Raw genomic sequence first — 17718 nt, 5'->3', positions numbered from 1 at the left:
CAACAACACACTGATCTTCAACCAACCAATATATAACCAACATGGGAAAATCAAAACATGGAATAACAGATGTGGCTTTCCATAAATTCCACAACTAACTAATGGAAATCTTCGGGAGAGGCATCGTGTTGTAATTTACTGTGCTGCACGTTACATATATTTGTGTCAACTGATGTAAATGGAAACCTTTTGCTGCTTCAGTTAGCATTGAAACAAGCCCTCAAAACTGCAACATCAACCATCACTCAAGCCAAAGGGAGATGATAGAGTTCAGCTCATCAAGGAGGCCATTTTTTTTTTTTTTTTTTTTTACATAGTAAGAAAACAGTTTGATTTTTACCTCAGTTTCCATAAGATACACAAAAGGTATATCCACCCTGCAGCCTGCGGTTAGTAGCAGAAGCAAAGTAGCCATGGCAGCACAGGCCCCAGAGCAGGCTAATTTTGTCATAAGCAAAGTAAGCTAGCCCATGCTGTGACGTTCTGCTACGATCAGATGGCTTCTGACACTTGAGCTAGCTCTGGCATCTCTACATCACATTGCAGACTGAAGTACACACATATGCAAAGAAAAGGAAACCCACCACTCCTAAAAAGAAAAAGTGCATCTGGGAACTAATTATATGGTGTATTCAATCATAAAAGTAGGATTTCAAATATGAAATTACTTGGATGCATGTTGGTTTCAGCCCAGAAAAAGATTTGATGTCCCTTGGTTGTAACACTATTTTTTAACAAGCTATATCTTTAAAGTTCTGTTTGAAAATCTCTTAAAAGTAAACATGGCATTTGAAACAAAAAATAAAAGCACTTTTCTGCCTTTAGTCCCTTCTCCCACCAGACTTTTCCCACACTCCAAGTTAAGCTCCTAACTGCCCAAGGGCCTGTAACTCACCTGGCCAATGCCCAAATTAATTCAGTTATTACATCCTTTGTTCCATGATTTAAGAAAATCATGATCTGGAGGGTCCAAGAGGGCTTTCTTCTTTGGAACTTACAGGACTGGCATACCAATTACAACAAGGATTTATTTTTTTACACCAACTTTCCATAGCAGAAAATATTTTGTAGGAATAGACAGAAACATGTGGGACATCAAATCTAGTTCCCTTTGATCACAGAGAGCAATTTAGTATAGCATTCCATTAAAAATGTGGGCTCTTTAGTAAAAACAAAAAGCAAAAGCCCAGAGACTAAAAAGCTACAATGAGCCAAAGAAAGCAAACAAGGGCACAACCATTGCTTTGGCTTACTATGATAGAAAGGAATTTGTTAAATAAAATTCTAGGAAATAAATCCCCCCTCAACTAGTAACTTTTAATGGTCATATTGTTCTTCTCTCTTCCTTTAACAGGTCACTTGCACGGAATCTGCAAGGAACTACTCTTCTATCCCTTCAAACATAAGTCAAAATGTCACTTATTTAAATCTTACTAATAATAGAATCACTCTAAATAATCAAACCCAAAAGGCTCTTCAAATATACAGTAACTTGACAGAACTCTACCTAAATGACAATGTCATTACTGTTCTATTTAACAACGTTTTCTGCAATCTGCTAAATCTCAGAATTCTAGACATCAGTCATAATAATATCAGCACAATTCTATCAGGTGCATTTACAGGCCTCAATCAATTAGCCAAGCTCAATCTGCAACATAACAAAATATCAGAATTAGATTCAGATGTATTTACACCTCTAAGGAGTCTGACAGTTTTAAATCTGCAGGACAACTTGTTGGAATATTTTGACATAAAAGCCTCATTTAAAACGACGACAATTGTCTTAGCTGGAAATCCATGGAACTGTTCCTGTCGCATGCTCATTTTACAGAAATGGTTGAATGTCTCAAATGTGACAGTGGGTGAGTTCTGATGACAGTGGCTCTCACATCATTTTATTACTTGCATTGTAGAGGACTACCAGTTATTGCTTCTCCCCAGTAAAACAGTTTTTTCTTGGTTTTACCTAGCCTGAATCTTATACAACTTACCTTTGTGTTAGAACATTATTTAACACTGTAAATTAAATTATAGTAAATATGACTTGTCCCTAAAAAAGTCTTGACTACACCATAGCTGACACTGCAAATTACTTTTCATCCCCTTTTCATATCCACAGAAAATGAAAATGACACCCTGTGTGCATACCCAGAAGCCTGGAAAAAATCATCTATCAAGACAGCGCCTATCCAGACAGCTGACTGTCAATTAACAGCAACCACTACTTTTTCCACTTCTTCCACCAATCCCAAAAGCATGGTCATTCTGAACTCTACAAGCAAGGTTACAAACAATGCAACACATTCAGGTAATCAATTGATGTTTAACACTTGATTACAGTACCATCCAAAATACGGGTATAGGACATTTCTCTAACAAAAGATCTGGGGACTGCCAGACACCCAGAAAGACTGCATGCATTCTGGTGAATTTCAGATCAGAAATAATATTACCAGGAACTCAAAACAGATAAAAAATTCCATTCTATCTCATTTTTGTGATATTGTAAAAAAAAATCACCTAGAAATGAATGATTTGAGATTTCAAAAGGTCTAAAGTTGAGCCAACAATCCAAGAGTGCGCGCTGAATTGAACCAGTGACTCTGTCCATAATCAATCCTCTATCTGCAAAACAAGCTTGTTCTTAAAGTTAACTGTCTTTATGAGATGTAAGAAGGCCTGCTATCTAATCTCTTTCCTTATTCCTGGCCTAATGCAAGGACATTAAAATGTCCCCATTCTACTCTACTGGAAATGTCAAAGGGGACTTCCCTCATTTTCTCTAGCCTTGTTGTTCCACCATGTAACTTCCCACCCCCCATACTACTGATCTTAATTTTTACCCATAACTGATTTCATTCAATAAGTCTGTTCTCTTGCCTTACTCCACTGAGAGCAGCTGCTCTTTCTCCCACTTCTGGGCATTTTATGTGTGTTTTGGGATGTGGCGCCGGGTGTTTTAATTAGTGAGCTGCACTAATTAAAAGCACCCACGCATCACGTGTATCAGTGTTCCCATAAGTCCCTGCAATTAAGCTGATTGAACATGTTTCATTTCAAGGTGCCCAACTGCCATTTTTTCAGTGCAGGGACGCTGATGCATGTGACGCAAAAGGCTGCTGGAGTACATCAATTTCTGTACTCGAGCAGACTCACTTAATCAAATCTGCTTCGATGTGCTGAATTTCCAGTATGTCAGTGCAGGCTCCCCACACATCTGTAGGAGCCGTCCAAGACCCGTGTCGCTGTGCATGCAAAGAGCAATACAATTAATGTGTGGCTGAAACAGAAGAAAGGCATAAATCAGTCTGGAGACAGCTGTCATGAAATCCCTTTGACTACAGCACATCAAGAACACTAGCCAGATTAGGAACTTGCGGGCAGATTGCAAATAGAGACTGGTTTACTGTGATTTTCATTATAAAAGAAATATATGTAGAGCAGTGATTCTCAATTTTTTTTAGACTCAAGGCATGGCGTAGGAAGTGCTAGGTCTTAGTTTTCACTTGTTTTTTGACTACAGAAGAAAACAGAGGAATTCTTCTGTTGCATAACAGATCAGAATGTTTTAACCCTACAGATTGATATTTGAACTCTCTGGGTGAGTCCACACAAGCACGCATGTGCGCTTTGTGACACCTCAGAGGCTTTTGAGGTGCTGCAAAACACACCCTGTGCACATAATTTGGTTCTCCGCACTACGTATTTGCAGGCCAGAGACAAATCTAGATAGCACTGCCCAAAACCAGAGCCTGGCCAGCCGAAGCCATGCTCTGGCTGCCAGCCAGGCTCCACATGCTCAGATTGCCATGACTGCAGCCCCAGGAGGCCGCCAGGATCCCCCCAGGATCCCAGGTAAGGCTGCTGGGGCCAGCCCAGGTGCTGCCCCAGCCTCCCTTATCCCACCCAGGCCACTTTGCCCAGTGCCAAAGCATGTGTGCAGGGACATTCCCCAAGGATTAGCCTCTGCTAGTTGTCTCTAGGAAAATACATGTGTGCGCTTGTCTAGACACTCCCTCTGGATTTCTTATATTAAACGTGTACTCCTAACAGTGTTAACATTGCATGGATGATGGATGTGGGTGCATGTGTACCCTGAGTGTAACAGTGCACCCCCCACAAAAAGGTGCCACCAACACTGTCGGTAGTGCCTTTGGGCAGTCGTTGCTCGCCACCCTGCTGCCAACACCGCTGGCTGTGTCAGCGGGTGGTCCATGATCCCGTGGCCGCTGTCGCCAACCCCTGGTTGGCGCTTGTCCTCCCCCATCCCCTCCCACCAGTGACAGCACTGGCGGTGTCTGCAGGAGCTCTGCACTCCTGCCGCTGCTGTGCCCCCCTGCAGCTGCCAGGGGCACACGCTGTTCATGTAACATTGTGTGGCAACCCACAGCACCCTTGAAAGGATCTTAAGACACCCCACAGTGTAACAGCACCATGGTTGAGAACTGATGTAGGGGGATTTGCAAACCAAAACCAAATCAAATGTGATTATCAGGATGCAAATATTCTAGGTGTACCCATGAAAGCTTCAAGCTGGAAAAATGGACAATAAAGACAAGTATATATCCTGTTGTCCTATACAAGGGATGATCTTTTTTTAAACTATTTAAAAAATGACTATTTTGTTAAATGTGCTCATAATATTGTTGACCTTCTGTCCTGAAAAGAAGTTACTTATTTACAGTTGGATATACAGAACACCTTTACATAAAAATTTTGGACCTAGTTTACCAGTTTGGATTGCACAACTGCTAGTATCCTATTAAGGCTTGACAAAGAGACTTAAAAAATTTCACTGTCAATTTTTTCCCCATTAGTTCCACCTCTGATCATGGAAAAATCACATCACAGTTCTGTTGTGTAATACAGATTAATTGTTTTGGCTTGTTATTAATTTAATTTGGTAGTGATGGAGTGATGTTGTAGCTGTAATGATCCAGGAAATATATGAGGGGGAAGGATTTTTGTGGCTGACATATTTGATTGAACTACAAGGACGGGATTTACTTAGACAAGCTTTCAAATGCAGTACGTTCTTCTTCAGGGCTTAATTAAATCTGATTTTCTTTTGTATTCTTAAAGATTCACCACCTCTTGGCAAAAGCTGGGCCTTTCTGGTGGGTGTCCTTATATTCGTCCTAACCACTACAGTACTGATTTTTACTGCTGTAAAGTGCCCAACATGGTACCGTTATTTGATCAGCTACAACCATCGTCGTCTGGAAGAGGATGAACCAGACATGTTTGAAGAGGAGTTTGCAGCTGACCTAAGTCATTTTCCACCCATATCAAATGATTACAACCAGGAGGATTCTACAGTAATATTTAAACAAATTCATACATTTGTACCTGAGGAGGATGGATTTATTGAGGACAAATATATAGATGCCAATGAATTATCTGAAGAGAGCTAATGTCTTATATGGTGGATGATAATTGGACTTTAAAAAGCGTATTATGTAGGATCAATCCATTCAAAATCTTGTACATGAAAATTTCTTGTGTGTATTACAGACTGAACCAAGAGCTCTCACTATCTCTCATTTTGTCAGACGTGAAGGCACGTGTTTTATATAAATCATAGAGTTAAAAAAAAATCTGGTGATGTGAATGCATTACCACACTGGCAGATATGTGTTATATGTCTGATGCTTGAATCTGAGTATTTATTTGATTATCATGGAAAAACACTAACAGCTAAATTTTATCCTCTGCCTTTCATCAATAGGTCTCGGAAAACTTATAACAAATATATCACTGGCATTGTTTTACAGATGGAGAAACTAAGGCAACTCAGAGAGTAGTAGCTTATCCAAGGTTTCCAAGTCAGTGGCAGATCTGGGACAACTCAGATCTGAGTACCAATTCATTATTTTATCCATTAGCTGAAACTAAAACATTGTTTAGATTACCTAGTATTCCTAAACTAAATTTCATTGTTTTTGAGTACAAAACATAATGACATCATCCCCCCCCACATTGTTTAAACACATCTATATATAATTCAATGATAAATGACCATTAACATCTACCAAATACTGGATCTCATCCCAGTACTAAGTGGAGCCTTTTTCCCTTAAAATATTATTAAAATGTGAAAACTCTTGCAATAGCATAAAACTGACATAGCTTTAAACAGCTTAAAAAAGGAAAAAAACCACATTTGTTAAACTACAGCTTAATGAATATTTTCAACATTTTCAAATATTCTTACAATTGAGTTGGAGTTTTAAAAAAAACATTTTATCTAAGAATTCATTAATAGGGAATTCTAAAAAATGATTCTTATTTCTCAAAAGTGATTGTAAATTAAAATACAGAACATATCAGAATGTTCTGCATTTTAACCAGTTTTGATAAAACTTTTAGGGTCACAAAAATCTTTGAAGTGTGTCAAAAAATAATACTTCAGATACTCTTTGCCCTAGCCCAGGAGTGTCAAACTCATCAGGCAACATGTGCTGCATGCTGGTCCGTGGGCCAGATCAAGCCTGCAGACCAATTCTTCACACTGCAGCCCACGCACGGGGCTGGTCTGGCGTGGGCACTGCATGTAGCAGGCACCCTGGACCAGCTCTATGTACCACATGCAATGTGTCCCGGTTTTGGTCCTACATTCAGCATGTATCAGACCAGATCCATTTGCCATGTAGAGTACATGGGGTTGCTTTGGCACACTGTATGTGGCATGCTGGTCCAGGCTGAGCCCCATTGACAGTTACTGCAGGCCATATTTTGAACATCCCTGTCCTAGCCTATCTTCAAGGACACGAGATTCATACACCTAAAAAGAGACTTAGCATGAGCTGTGAAAACCAAATGCACAACCAAAGCTTGTGCTGTATTTATAAACCAGTTAGCTGTTATATGTACATTCTGGTGTTTTTGGAACACAAGGAATAATTCACTTCTTAGTTTTCCCAGTTTATGAAGCTAACTGATAATAAAATGTGATTGTTTTTAGACGTTTATACACTTACGCTTGTCTCTCTGTAAAAATGATATCCATGCTCTGAGATTCCCGGTCATTTTGAGTTTTTAACTGTTAAAAGAAAATAGTAACAGACATTAGCACTATATATGCATCCTATGTATTCTATATGTATATATATGTATTCTAATGAATGAGAAGGTCCAAAGCTCAGAGCAGAGATGGAAAGAGGCAGAAGAGGTCTTCTGTCTCAGGGGCTAGAGACAGAAATTACACATAAACTGGTATAAATGAGCAGAAACTGGTTCAAATCTGTAATAGACCATCCCTGGGCTGGGCGGTGATGTCTGCCTAGGAAAAAGTGAGTAGAAACAGCAAAGCATGCTTGGTTTATAGAGTCACATTCATGCAGACTCAGGAAAATGAAAAAATTCAACTGAAAGAACAGATCATGTTTGCTGTTGGCCATGCCACAGATACATTAACACATACTTGCACTGAACTCATCTGTAGGGCAGAAGATGTCACAGAATGAAATAAAACTCAGTGAGACTCAGATATTTTATAGAGGTAGATCGGTTTTCAGCATTTCAAACGGCTACCTTTCTGTACCTTCCACAAAAATATTGTGCAGTACACGTGAATAGTGGTAACTTTAAGTTGGGAAGCATATGCCTCTTACCTAATACACACAAACAATGCCATTGAGCTCTGAAGGTAACCGTTAAAGAACCTATACAGGTTTCCCTTGTCAACCACAGTTTTGCCAACCCCGATTTTGAGTATCCATGCTTCAAAGAAGGCGGGGTATGGTCAGAAAATACGCTCACAGCTCCCCTGCCCCTGCATGTGCCTCTTGCTCCTCTCCCCTCCTCCCTCCGACAGCCTCCACAGCCTTGCTCTTGCCTCTGCTCCCCCAGCCCTGCTGGTTTTGCCAACCACGGGAACTTTCAGGAACCTAACTCACATGGTTGGTGAAGGAAACCTGTACTAAGGACCAACATGATACACTGAATTAAGGTCAAAACAGTTTGATTAAAAAGTTTAATCAGGCATTAAATAATTCCTGGTCATTACGTAAAATGTTCCTTCAGGATGCCAATCACAACAGCTTTTCAAAATCAGTGTGTGCTAGTTAACATCTGATACAGGGTTTTTTAGGGTTTATTCAAGATCAGGTATGCTATTTTTAGACATCCACTACTTTGGGGAACCTAAGTAAAAAAAAAAAAAAAAAGATTAATTCAATTGACTTAACAAATACAAGTTTTGTTTCTTTTTCCCCCCAAAACAAAAGTGTTTAATTTATTTAACTTTCTAAACATTAATCTTGTCTCTTGAAAACTGTTATAAAGCAGGTTCTTAAATGTAAGATATTAGAGAGTTGTTCTGTTTTCATAACTCTATAACTAAAGCTTTAATACTCTAAAGCAGGGCTGTCTAAGTGATGGCCTGTAAGCCATACCTAGCAGGGCTGTGCGAAGCTTTGGTTGCTGATTCAATTTGGTGGAGATTTGGCTGGATTTGGCAGTCAACTCTCCAAATCGAATCAGGAGGCCCTTTAATCCCTCTGAATCGAATCGGAACCCTCTGAATTGATTCGAAGAGATGCGATGATTCGGACATAAACACAGCTTTAAATGTTTTTTCTACAAACCTCAAGATACGAGGTGGCTCATGAATGCTGAAATGCTGGGGCAGATGGAGTGTCCCACGGGAGCACAGGGGGGGCCCCAGTGCACTTGGCGGTGGACCCAGAAGTGGATCAGAAGCCCTTTTGGTCCACTTCCTGGTCTACCACGGAGTGCGCAGGGGATCCTGGAGGGGCATGGCGGAGGTCTGCCACTGAGCACGCAGGGGACCTCCTGTGCTCCTGTGGGACACTCCATCCACCCCACCATCTCAGTGTTTATGGGGCAAGCCTGGTATATACCTCAAGGCATGTAGAAAAAAAATTTAAAGCTGCAACTATGGTTGAATCGCTGATTCTCTCAGATTTGGATTTGGTCGAGTTGGAAAAGTGATCTGAATCAACTGACAGAATAAATGTCCCCCGACTTGGGCCAAATACAAATCGAATATGGCCTGTTTCACACATCCCTAATACCTAGCCCGCAAGGGGCCGACACATGCCCATGAGCAGTTAACATCTATTTTGAGGGCTCCAGTGGCTGTCTCTCCTGCTGCCATGTGGTAGGGCCTGTGTACCACCTGTACAGCCTTCAGGGAAGAGGATAGGGATCCACATGCTGCCTATCTGTGACAGTGGCTGTGTGCTACTGGTATAACCTGTGCAGCAGGTGGGTTTGGGGGGGGCCTACCCTGCAGCAGACTGCCTGCACAGCGCGGGGCTCAGGGGCTGCACACTGGCACTGCTTGTGGCCCCCCAGTTGCACAGCCTACTCTAAAGACTGGAAACATTGACTTAAAAGGTACAAGAAGCCTGCTGAAGTCAGTGAGGCTACTTGTGCATTGAAGGTAAACATATGTATAGATTTTTGAAGGATCAGGATCTGTGACACTTGGCTTATAGGGTCTTGCAGTGGCTGACTGAGGGGGAGAAATAAAACAAACACTGTAAAATAGTTTTAAATTATTCATTTTCTCTTCCAGTATAATTAGGTGAACATATACACTGTTACTTGAAGACAACTTATTAATGAACATAAGCACCGGTCGTAATGCGTAGGGCTGCACTCCCTGACTGGCTGTGCTCGCTGCTCAGGAAATGGGCAGGGGAGGCATGTGCCCCCAGTGGGAGTGGCTGTGGACACCCAACCCCCAGTCAGCAACATTGGCCTTGGGGGGATCCCTCCCCCAGCTGCTGACTAAGGTGGCACCAGTTGCCCATAATAAGTACTTTGGCCATCCAAATGTTTGTCTGGAATCAATATATACAATAAAGTTAAGCTTCTAATCTTGTTAATTTAAGAGGAATTTAAAACCTAGATGAAGGAAAAAGGGCAAGATTTTTGACCACAGGGGAAAATAATTTTACTGGCTGTTTCTGGTTGTATATTAGTATACAGGCAGTCCCTGACTTATGACTTTTTGAGTTATGATGAACGGCACTTACAACCTTTATAAATTGGCACCCTGTTTTGAGGTTCCAATGTGGGTTTTGACCTTATAATGCTTGATACAGCTGTGTCCAGCTGCTAAGTCTGTTGTTCTGGAAAGGGAGGGGAGAGGAAAGGGGCGTGGGGGTGCAGATCAATGCCCTGCAGTGAGGTTGGGAGGGGCAGGGGCTAGGACAGGGACATAGGGCATGGGGGTGGTGAAGGAAGGCCACAGCTCCTGCCACTGTGCGCCACTGGTCTGAGAGCTGCTCGTCTGGAGGCTCGTCCAGTGGTTCCCATTGCTGCACCTGTCACTCATCCAGAAGGACATGGGGTGGGGAGTGAATCTGGATCTGCACAGGGCTGGTAGGACTGGGGCTGCACTGGGCTGTGCTCTGGGTGTGCGGTGGTGGTGCTGGGACCGGAGGCTATGCCTCGCTGCTGCTTGCCCAGCTGGGACAGGTGCAGGATGGAGCTGATGCACTGACTCCAGACAAGCAGTGCACAGTGGCAGGAGCCGCCACCCCCTCCCTGTGCCCTCCAAACAAGCTACAGCTCCTGGCTGGCTGAATGGCGCGAGAACACAGGTAGGGGCCTGAGCCCCCAGATCAGGGTGGGGCAGGTGGCGGAGCAGGGCCTGTGGGGGGGCTGCAGCCACCTGAAAATTCACTGTAGCCCCCCCATAGCCTCCACGGTCCCCCTGTGCAGCCCCACTCACCCTGCGCAGATCCAGGGGCACATGCCCTCCCCCATGGTCTCCCCGACGAGTGACAGGAGCAGCCAGACAAGCCACCAGACAAGCAGCTCCCGGACTAGCAGCATGTGGTGGTAGGAGCTCCTTGGATGTGCCGCAGCTCCATCCCACGCCCCTCCCACCCAGGATGGGTAGTGCTTGCCCCAGCCTCTGTCCTAGCCCCTGCCCCTCCCTCTGTTCCTCACCATTGGGGAGGTTGATCTGCCCCTCCCATGCCCCTTCCCTCCCTCCTCCCTTTCCACAACACACTTACCAGCTGCGCACAGCTGTATCCAGCAATGTAAAGGAACCAATCCCCCATTTATAACATTGTTCCTATGGGAAAACTGGTTCTGAGTTACAACGATTCGACTTAAGACACAACAGGTCTTCAGGAACCTATTGTGTTATAAGTCTGAGGACTGCCTGTACTGCTCTAATCTCTGTGTCATTTGTGACATCTTTATATGTCCAGCATAGCTGAAAATCAGTGAATCAGTGAAGAACGCTAAGTTTCTGTAAGGAACTATAATAGTACTGTAAGTTCTGTCCTCTTAAATTAGAAAAGGAATCAATTGGGTCCCAACTTAGTAGTATTTCTAAGAATATAAAATGTAGTAAAAATATCAGTTCTTTTGAAAAGAAAAGAAGAAAACCCACAAGACTCCTGTGGACACTTACTTGGGTTAAGGGAGTGCTGCTGATGGAAGATAAATGTTTGTCATTATTTTAGGGGACTGAATGAATCTTTTAATGTTAAATTTGTTATCTGATAAGTTGTAACAAAGTAAAAAATATATACCAGTTATTTTATAAACAGCCGAAGAAATAAATCAAATAACTTGTGTAGGACCCAGTCCCACAAACAACATGGCATTCATAGTTTTGCTTACATGACTAACAGATAAGACACTATTTCAAGAAAATTATGTATGTGCAAAAGCAGTGAATATATCATGCCTGTAACATATACTCTTGCATTGTAAAAACCATACTTGCATGGCAAGCATTCAAGTTCTTACCATATTGTAATCATTCATCACTTCTTCCATATCAGTGTTGGTGTTAAGTTTATCCACTAGCTGAAACAAGACAGAAGTCGAAATGGTTAAGGCTTGCTCTCTTTTTTAACCACACAACAGAAGCACAGAAGAAAAAAGAAAACTCATGAAATATTGTATGAAGATGTAGCAAAAGAAGTGAGCAATAGTCTTTCGTTATGATAAACATAAAAATCTGGCTTAGAAACCAAAAAGATTACACACAGTATTCATACTAAATAATCACTCAAAATATTTTCCTCTCTATGGCTTTGCTCTTTACTGTGCCAAACAGAAACTAAATCTATTTTTCAATTCCTCCCAAATTTGGAATTAAGAAATTTTCCAGTTCAGACTCTGATTAGCTTAACTTCCTAAACAGCTTAACTGTGGCTATGAAACATGCTGATCAATCAACTAGCATTGCAGAACTCAAAGGAAACATTGTTTTTAAACAATGGCAGCCACCACTGTCACTCTCATACACACCAGAAACAAGGTGTAGAAGCAGCTACCCCAGAGTAGCTTTGCTACTATCTTTCCAGGTTTGGTGCCTGCAGAGTGGGAGCTTATGGGGAAGGCTATGCTTCTCAGTGGTACACTAAGGAGTGCCAGAAAAGTAGTATGGACATATTCATGAAATCTAAGCAACTTGATGGATTCCTAGTAAGTCACAATATAAATACAATATAACTCTAGGGTATCACTAAAAATGTCTTAATATGAACACATACAGCAGTGGTTCCCAAACTGTGGGTTGTGAGCAACCTGAGATGGTGTCACCAGAGGTGGTGGACTATGGGTTGGGAATGAGGGGCCATGCTGAGAAAATGGGGTCATGCTGAAGAAAAGTTTGGGAAGCACTGAGAGCAAGAAGTAACATTTTGTAATGGTGTAATGTACTAACAATCCATATACTTTACTTGAGGTCACAGATTAAGTAATCAGAGATGTCACTAGATACCTCCATGCTGTGCCTGGGGGAGATACCATGAAGTACACTAACACCAAGATGGCAATCATTAGCGTCATAACAAAACTCGCTGAGCGCTAAGTGGAATCAGGTGTGAATGTAAAATAAGCATTATAGCAAAACAGCGCTAAGTGAAATAGTGTTAAGTGGAGGTTGCCTGTATTTGTTTCTGCTTTAATAACTGAATTAAAACCATTACTAATCAGTATTTTTTTTCAATGGAGATACACTAGTGAAAAAGAAACTAAAGTCAAAACCAATATATTCAATATACAATCATAATGGGGAAAAATTTAATATAAAAAAGTGGAGAGTAGCATACCATATTATAATCTGCAAGTTGACCTTGAAATTCTTTGATTTCACCAGCTAATGCCTCTGCCCTAGATACATGGCAAAACAAAGCAAAACAAAACAGAAAACAAAGTTTTGAAAGAAAGTCTTCAGTGCAGCAAAACAAAATCAGAAAAGTATCAACTGTTAATGTTCTGCAGTTCAGATGGCACTAGTATTCTTAACAAATAATAAGCAATTGATAAGATATTTAGCTATGCTCAATTAGAACATGACTCACCTTTTTTCATATGATAGGTAGACAGAATTCTCTTGGTTATACATTTCTATTTCTTTCTGCAGCTTATTAATTTCTGTTGTGAGTTCACTTATTTTGCTTCTGTGGACAGGAAACAAAGTTACTCATATTTAAAATGTATTGTAGGATACATCTTATATTTTATTATAAATGTCTAAATATTCATATTTATTCAGTCTCTTTTCCTCTTATGGCACTGGGTGTCTCAAGCTGCTAAAAGGTATGAGCAGGGAGGGGAGAAAACAGAGTGATCCTGAGACTTATTGTCTGATTACTATCCCACGCTGCTCATCCACGTAAACATCAATGATACTGCCAGGGCAACCCTGAACAGAACATGTAAATAGGCAGCTCTGGGTGCAAGAGTAAAGGGTGCAGGAGCCCAGGTGATGTTCTCACCACCTTCCAGTCAAGGGTAATAGGGCAGTTGATCTTGTATCCAGAGCTAGAAATAGGTTCTCTGTCTCAGGTATGTCAATTGGATACCCAGGACTGTTCTAGGGTGGCTGCATTGCCGTACTCCTCAGATCTGATGTATGCAAAGCAGGACCATGTGGTTTGAGTGTATTTCATGGTGATTCACTTGGGTACAGCATGGAGGCTTCTAGTGACATCTCCAATTACTACTTATAGCATATGGATTGCTAGTATGTTACACCATTACAAAATGTTACTTCCTGCCCTAAATAAGCGCTTTCCTAATTTTTCCTCAGCACATTACTAAACAGATGCATTCTGGAGATCAACACATAGGTGTGTAGATGGTGTCAACAGCAGGGCTTTGGCTTCTTCAATCAGGAAGTGGTGTTCCAAGAAGGAATACTGGGAAGAGATGGGGTCTACCTGACAGGGAGAGGAAACAGTACCTTTACATATGGGCTTGCTAATTTAGCAAGGAGGGTTTCAAACCAGGTTACCAGGGGATGGAGTTAAAAGTCCAGAGGTAAGTAAAATGCTAGGAGACCTAGATAAAAACCTAGTAAGCAGAAGCAGTAGTAGAAGCCTTAGCAATATTCTCAGGGGGATGACAGAGCTATCAGTTACATTTTTGGCAATTCCAGGAGTTTAAAATGAACTATAACCAACTGTATGTTGCGATGTAACATGTTTATATAAATTTAAGTAGTTTTAATGTTAGTAGTTCTTAGCTCAAATGTTATTGGCTGTGGCTGTATTTGTAATGTTATGTTATATGTATTGCTAAAGTAATCATCTGAAAATTTCAATGGCCAAGCAAGTCATAATAAAGGCCCTCCTGCATAAAGAACAGTGGCTGGGGCAAGACTGGGTTGATAAGACGATTGACACAAAGAAAATCAGTCTCTTCTAATGGTTGCAGCCCATTAGATGTAAAGAAAGTGGAGTCTGTCGCAACCAACACCAGACCCATGTCATAAGGTGAACAGTCATAAAAAAGGCTGGGGCAAGAGTGGATGAAGATAGTGAGAGCATTATCAAGAAGAATTAAGCTACTCTGCTGGTGACTGCAACCTACTAGGCACTGAGCTGGATAGGCCTCAACCCTCTACCACACTGAGCCTAAAAATAATAAAGGTGGCTCCTCTAGGATGGCCATCAAGGAGGCAATTGCTGGCAAACACATGGCATAATTAACAGTCTCTGGCCCTTTAACTAATTCTGAAGCTATGTGACAGGTGTATGACCTGCAGTAACAGGAAAGGGACCAGGTAGCTTAAACAAAAAGTTTCTGCTGTGTTTTGAATTAAACTAAATTGTGTGTTTTAAGTTGTGTGGTGTTGTTGTGTCTTATTTAGCTGTGTCTTAGCTTAGTTAAACTTTTTCTGTTACTTCTTTGTCTTACGCTTGAAACCGCAAATCGCTGTGTTCAATAAATGCTCTTTTCAGAGAATCGACTATTCAGGTGCTTCTACATGTGACAGGAGTTTAGTCCTCAGGTTTTTATTCTATGATCCCTTAATTGAAATGGTGGGGCATAAAATAAAACCCTGAGAACTAAACTGTTTCAAACTTTCCATCATGTTGTGTTGAGGAGCCCGATCCTTGGGGTTTTTTTTGGTCTGACCCGGAGCCTGCCCACGGCAGGGGGACAAGCTGCCAGTGGGCCAAGTGGTCCCTGAGCTGTGGGGAGCCCTGGTCCTCCCATCCATGGTGGCAGTGCCCCCTGGGGCTACCCTGGCAGGCTGCTAGCAGGCCAGGTGCTGCCCCAGCTCAGAGGCAGCACCCAGCCCAATCCAGCTCTTCCCTGAACTCAAGCTAGGGTAGCACCCAGCCTGCTATAAGCCCATCTGGGTGGCCCCGGGGGTGCTCTGCCACTGCAGAAGGAAGGACCGGGGCCCCCTGCAGCTCACCCTCTGACTGCAGAAGCGGGCAGGCTCTGCCAAAAAAAGGATTGGGCCCCTCACTGCTTCTGCCTTCAGCAGGCTCCTGTGGTCAGCAGGATGCCTGGGGCTACCCAAGTAAGGGCTGGCTTCCCTTGGGGCAGTGTGGGAAAATGGCAAGAAGGTGGCTGGGTTTGCTGGCAGCTGGAAAAGGTGGCAGGGACAATGGCCCAGGCTTCCAGCACCCTGTGCACCATCTCTGCCACCTTCTCCAGCCACTAGCAAACTCAGACACCCTTCTGCTGCCTTCCCACACTGTCCCAGGAGCAAGCCAGCCCATTTCCAGACAGCCCAAGGTATCCTGCCGGCTGCAAAAGCCTAATGAAGGCAGAAGTGGCAAGAGGCCCCATCTTTTTTTTCTGTGGAGCCTGCCTGCCTTGCTCATAGCAGGGGAGTGGGGGACAAGCTGACAGCTGCATTGTTGCAATTTGCAACACTGCAAACTGAACTACATCTGGATGTAGTTTAGTTTGCAACAATGCAAACTCATTTAAAACCCCCAAAACTCTTGCATGTGTACAGTGTTATGCCATTGACATTTCTGCCATGTGTACATGGTAATGGCATCATGTGTACAAGCACCCTTCTTGCCCAAGCATTTATGACTTCAGTGTCACTACCTGGCATGGTTCTCTCATATTAGTGAGAGAACCATGGGGAATAAACAGGAAGAAAAGGAACAATTGAGAAGTTATGATGTAATTGGGATTATGGAGATGTGGTGGGACACTTCACATGTCTGGAGTACTGTCATGGATGTGTACAAATTGTTCAGAAAGGACAGGCAGGGAGAAAAAAACAAGTAGGTGTTGCCCTATATATAATGGAGATAGACATGTAAGTGCTGTACAAAGTGGAAGGTATGCCTTTTGAAAGCCCCTGGGTAAAAGTCAGAGAGGAGAGCAACAGTGGCGGGGGCGAGGGGGTGCTATATGTCACCAAATGAGATGGATAAGGCCTGCTTTAAACATCCAATGGAAGTTGCCAAAGTACAGGACCTAGTTTTCTCAGGGGGACTTTAATTATCAGGACATCTGCTGGGAGGAAAACACAGGCAATCCAACAAATTCTTACAGAGTGGTTGTTATAACTTTTTGGTATAAATGGCAGAGAGGCCAACTAGGGGGAAACTCTTCTCAACTTGCTGCTCACAAAGAAGACTTGGTTGAGAAGGTGAAGGTGCAAGGTAACTTGCAGCCCTGGCAGCTATGAAGGGAGGAGCTGATGACAGGAGAACTGCTGAACTGACAGTGGAGCTCAATTAGAAACTTTTCAGACCAGGAGATAAAGGGAAGGTATCTCGGGCAGAGAAGGAGCCTATCTATCTGGGGCCTATGTATAGGCAGGTGGCTTTGGTTTTAGGTTAAGCCCAAAGAGGGTTAGGGTGCCTGCTAGAGGATGCAGGATTTAGTTGAACTAGAGTTTAGCCTTGAGCCCTGCTGGGGCGAGCTTGAGACTTATTGCTAAAGACCTGGACCAGAGGGTCCATGGGCCCACAGGGGTTGACTTGGACTAAAGGGTCCCCAAGCCCAGAAGGGGGGATGAGACTGAGGGGTCTGTGGGCCCAGAGAGGGGCTGTGTGTGGGACCAGAGTTCTGAGAACCCAGAGAATGGGCTATGTGTGGGACCAGGCATCCGAGAGCTCAGGGAGAAGCTAAGTAAGGAACCAGGAGGCCCGAGGATCCAGACAGGGGTCAAGATTATGAAATGAGAACATCATGGATTTATTACATCTATGAGGCTTAGGGCACAGTGTAGGGAAGGAATGGAGCCCTGCAATTTAGAAGTACGGACAAGCTGAGAGGGCCTATTAAACTGGGAGGCAGGATTGTGACTAATGGGACCTGAGAGAGGTCCAACAGGGATTGACACAGAGTCAAGCTCACTCAGAGCCCATGGGTAGCCTCCCTTACACAAACTTCAATAAGAACAAGGTGTGGTGGGCTACAGTCAAGCCTGAGCCAGGCAGGGGCCACACAGCCACCAGGGAGCATCAAAGCTGCCCCAGTGGCCACGAGCCTGCTACC

The 17718-nt window shown here is 42.9% G+C and overlaps 1 protein-coding gene across 1 annotated transcript in view; it reads right to left on the bottom strand.

Annotated features, from left to right (window-relative positions):
- IFT74 (intraflagellar transport 74) overlaps positions 1-17718 on the bottom strand; it is an 80193-nt gene that overhangs the window by 48189 nt on the left and 14286 nt on the right. Inside the window, exons 5-8 of the mRNA XM_019554731.1 lie at positions 13314-13412; positions 13062-13122; positions 11749-11808; positions 6984-7045 (exon numbers count right to left, since the gene is read on the bottom strand). Coding sequence (XP_019410276.1) covers positions 6984-7045; positions 11749-11808; positions 13062-13122; positions 13314-13412 — 282 coding nt within the window. The remainder of the gene's footprint in view (positions 1-6983; positions 7046-11748; positions 11809-13061; positions 13123-13313; positions 13413-17718) is intronic.

The sequence above is a fragment of the Crocodylus porosus genome, unplaced genomic scaffold (genome assembly GCF_001723895.1).
Source record: "Crocodylus porosus isolate Cpor-Errol unplaced genomic scaffold, CroPor_comp1, whole genome shotgun sequence".
Lineage (NCBI taxonomy): Eukaryota > Metazoa > Chordata > Crocodylia > Crocodylidae > Crocodylus > Crocodylus porosus.
The sequence above is the reverse complement of the archived record's forward strand: the minus strand, read 5'-3'. Positions and strand labels throughout refer to the sequence as shown.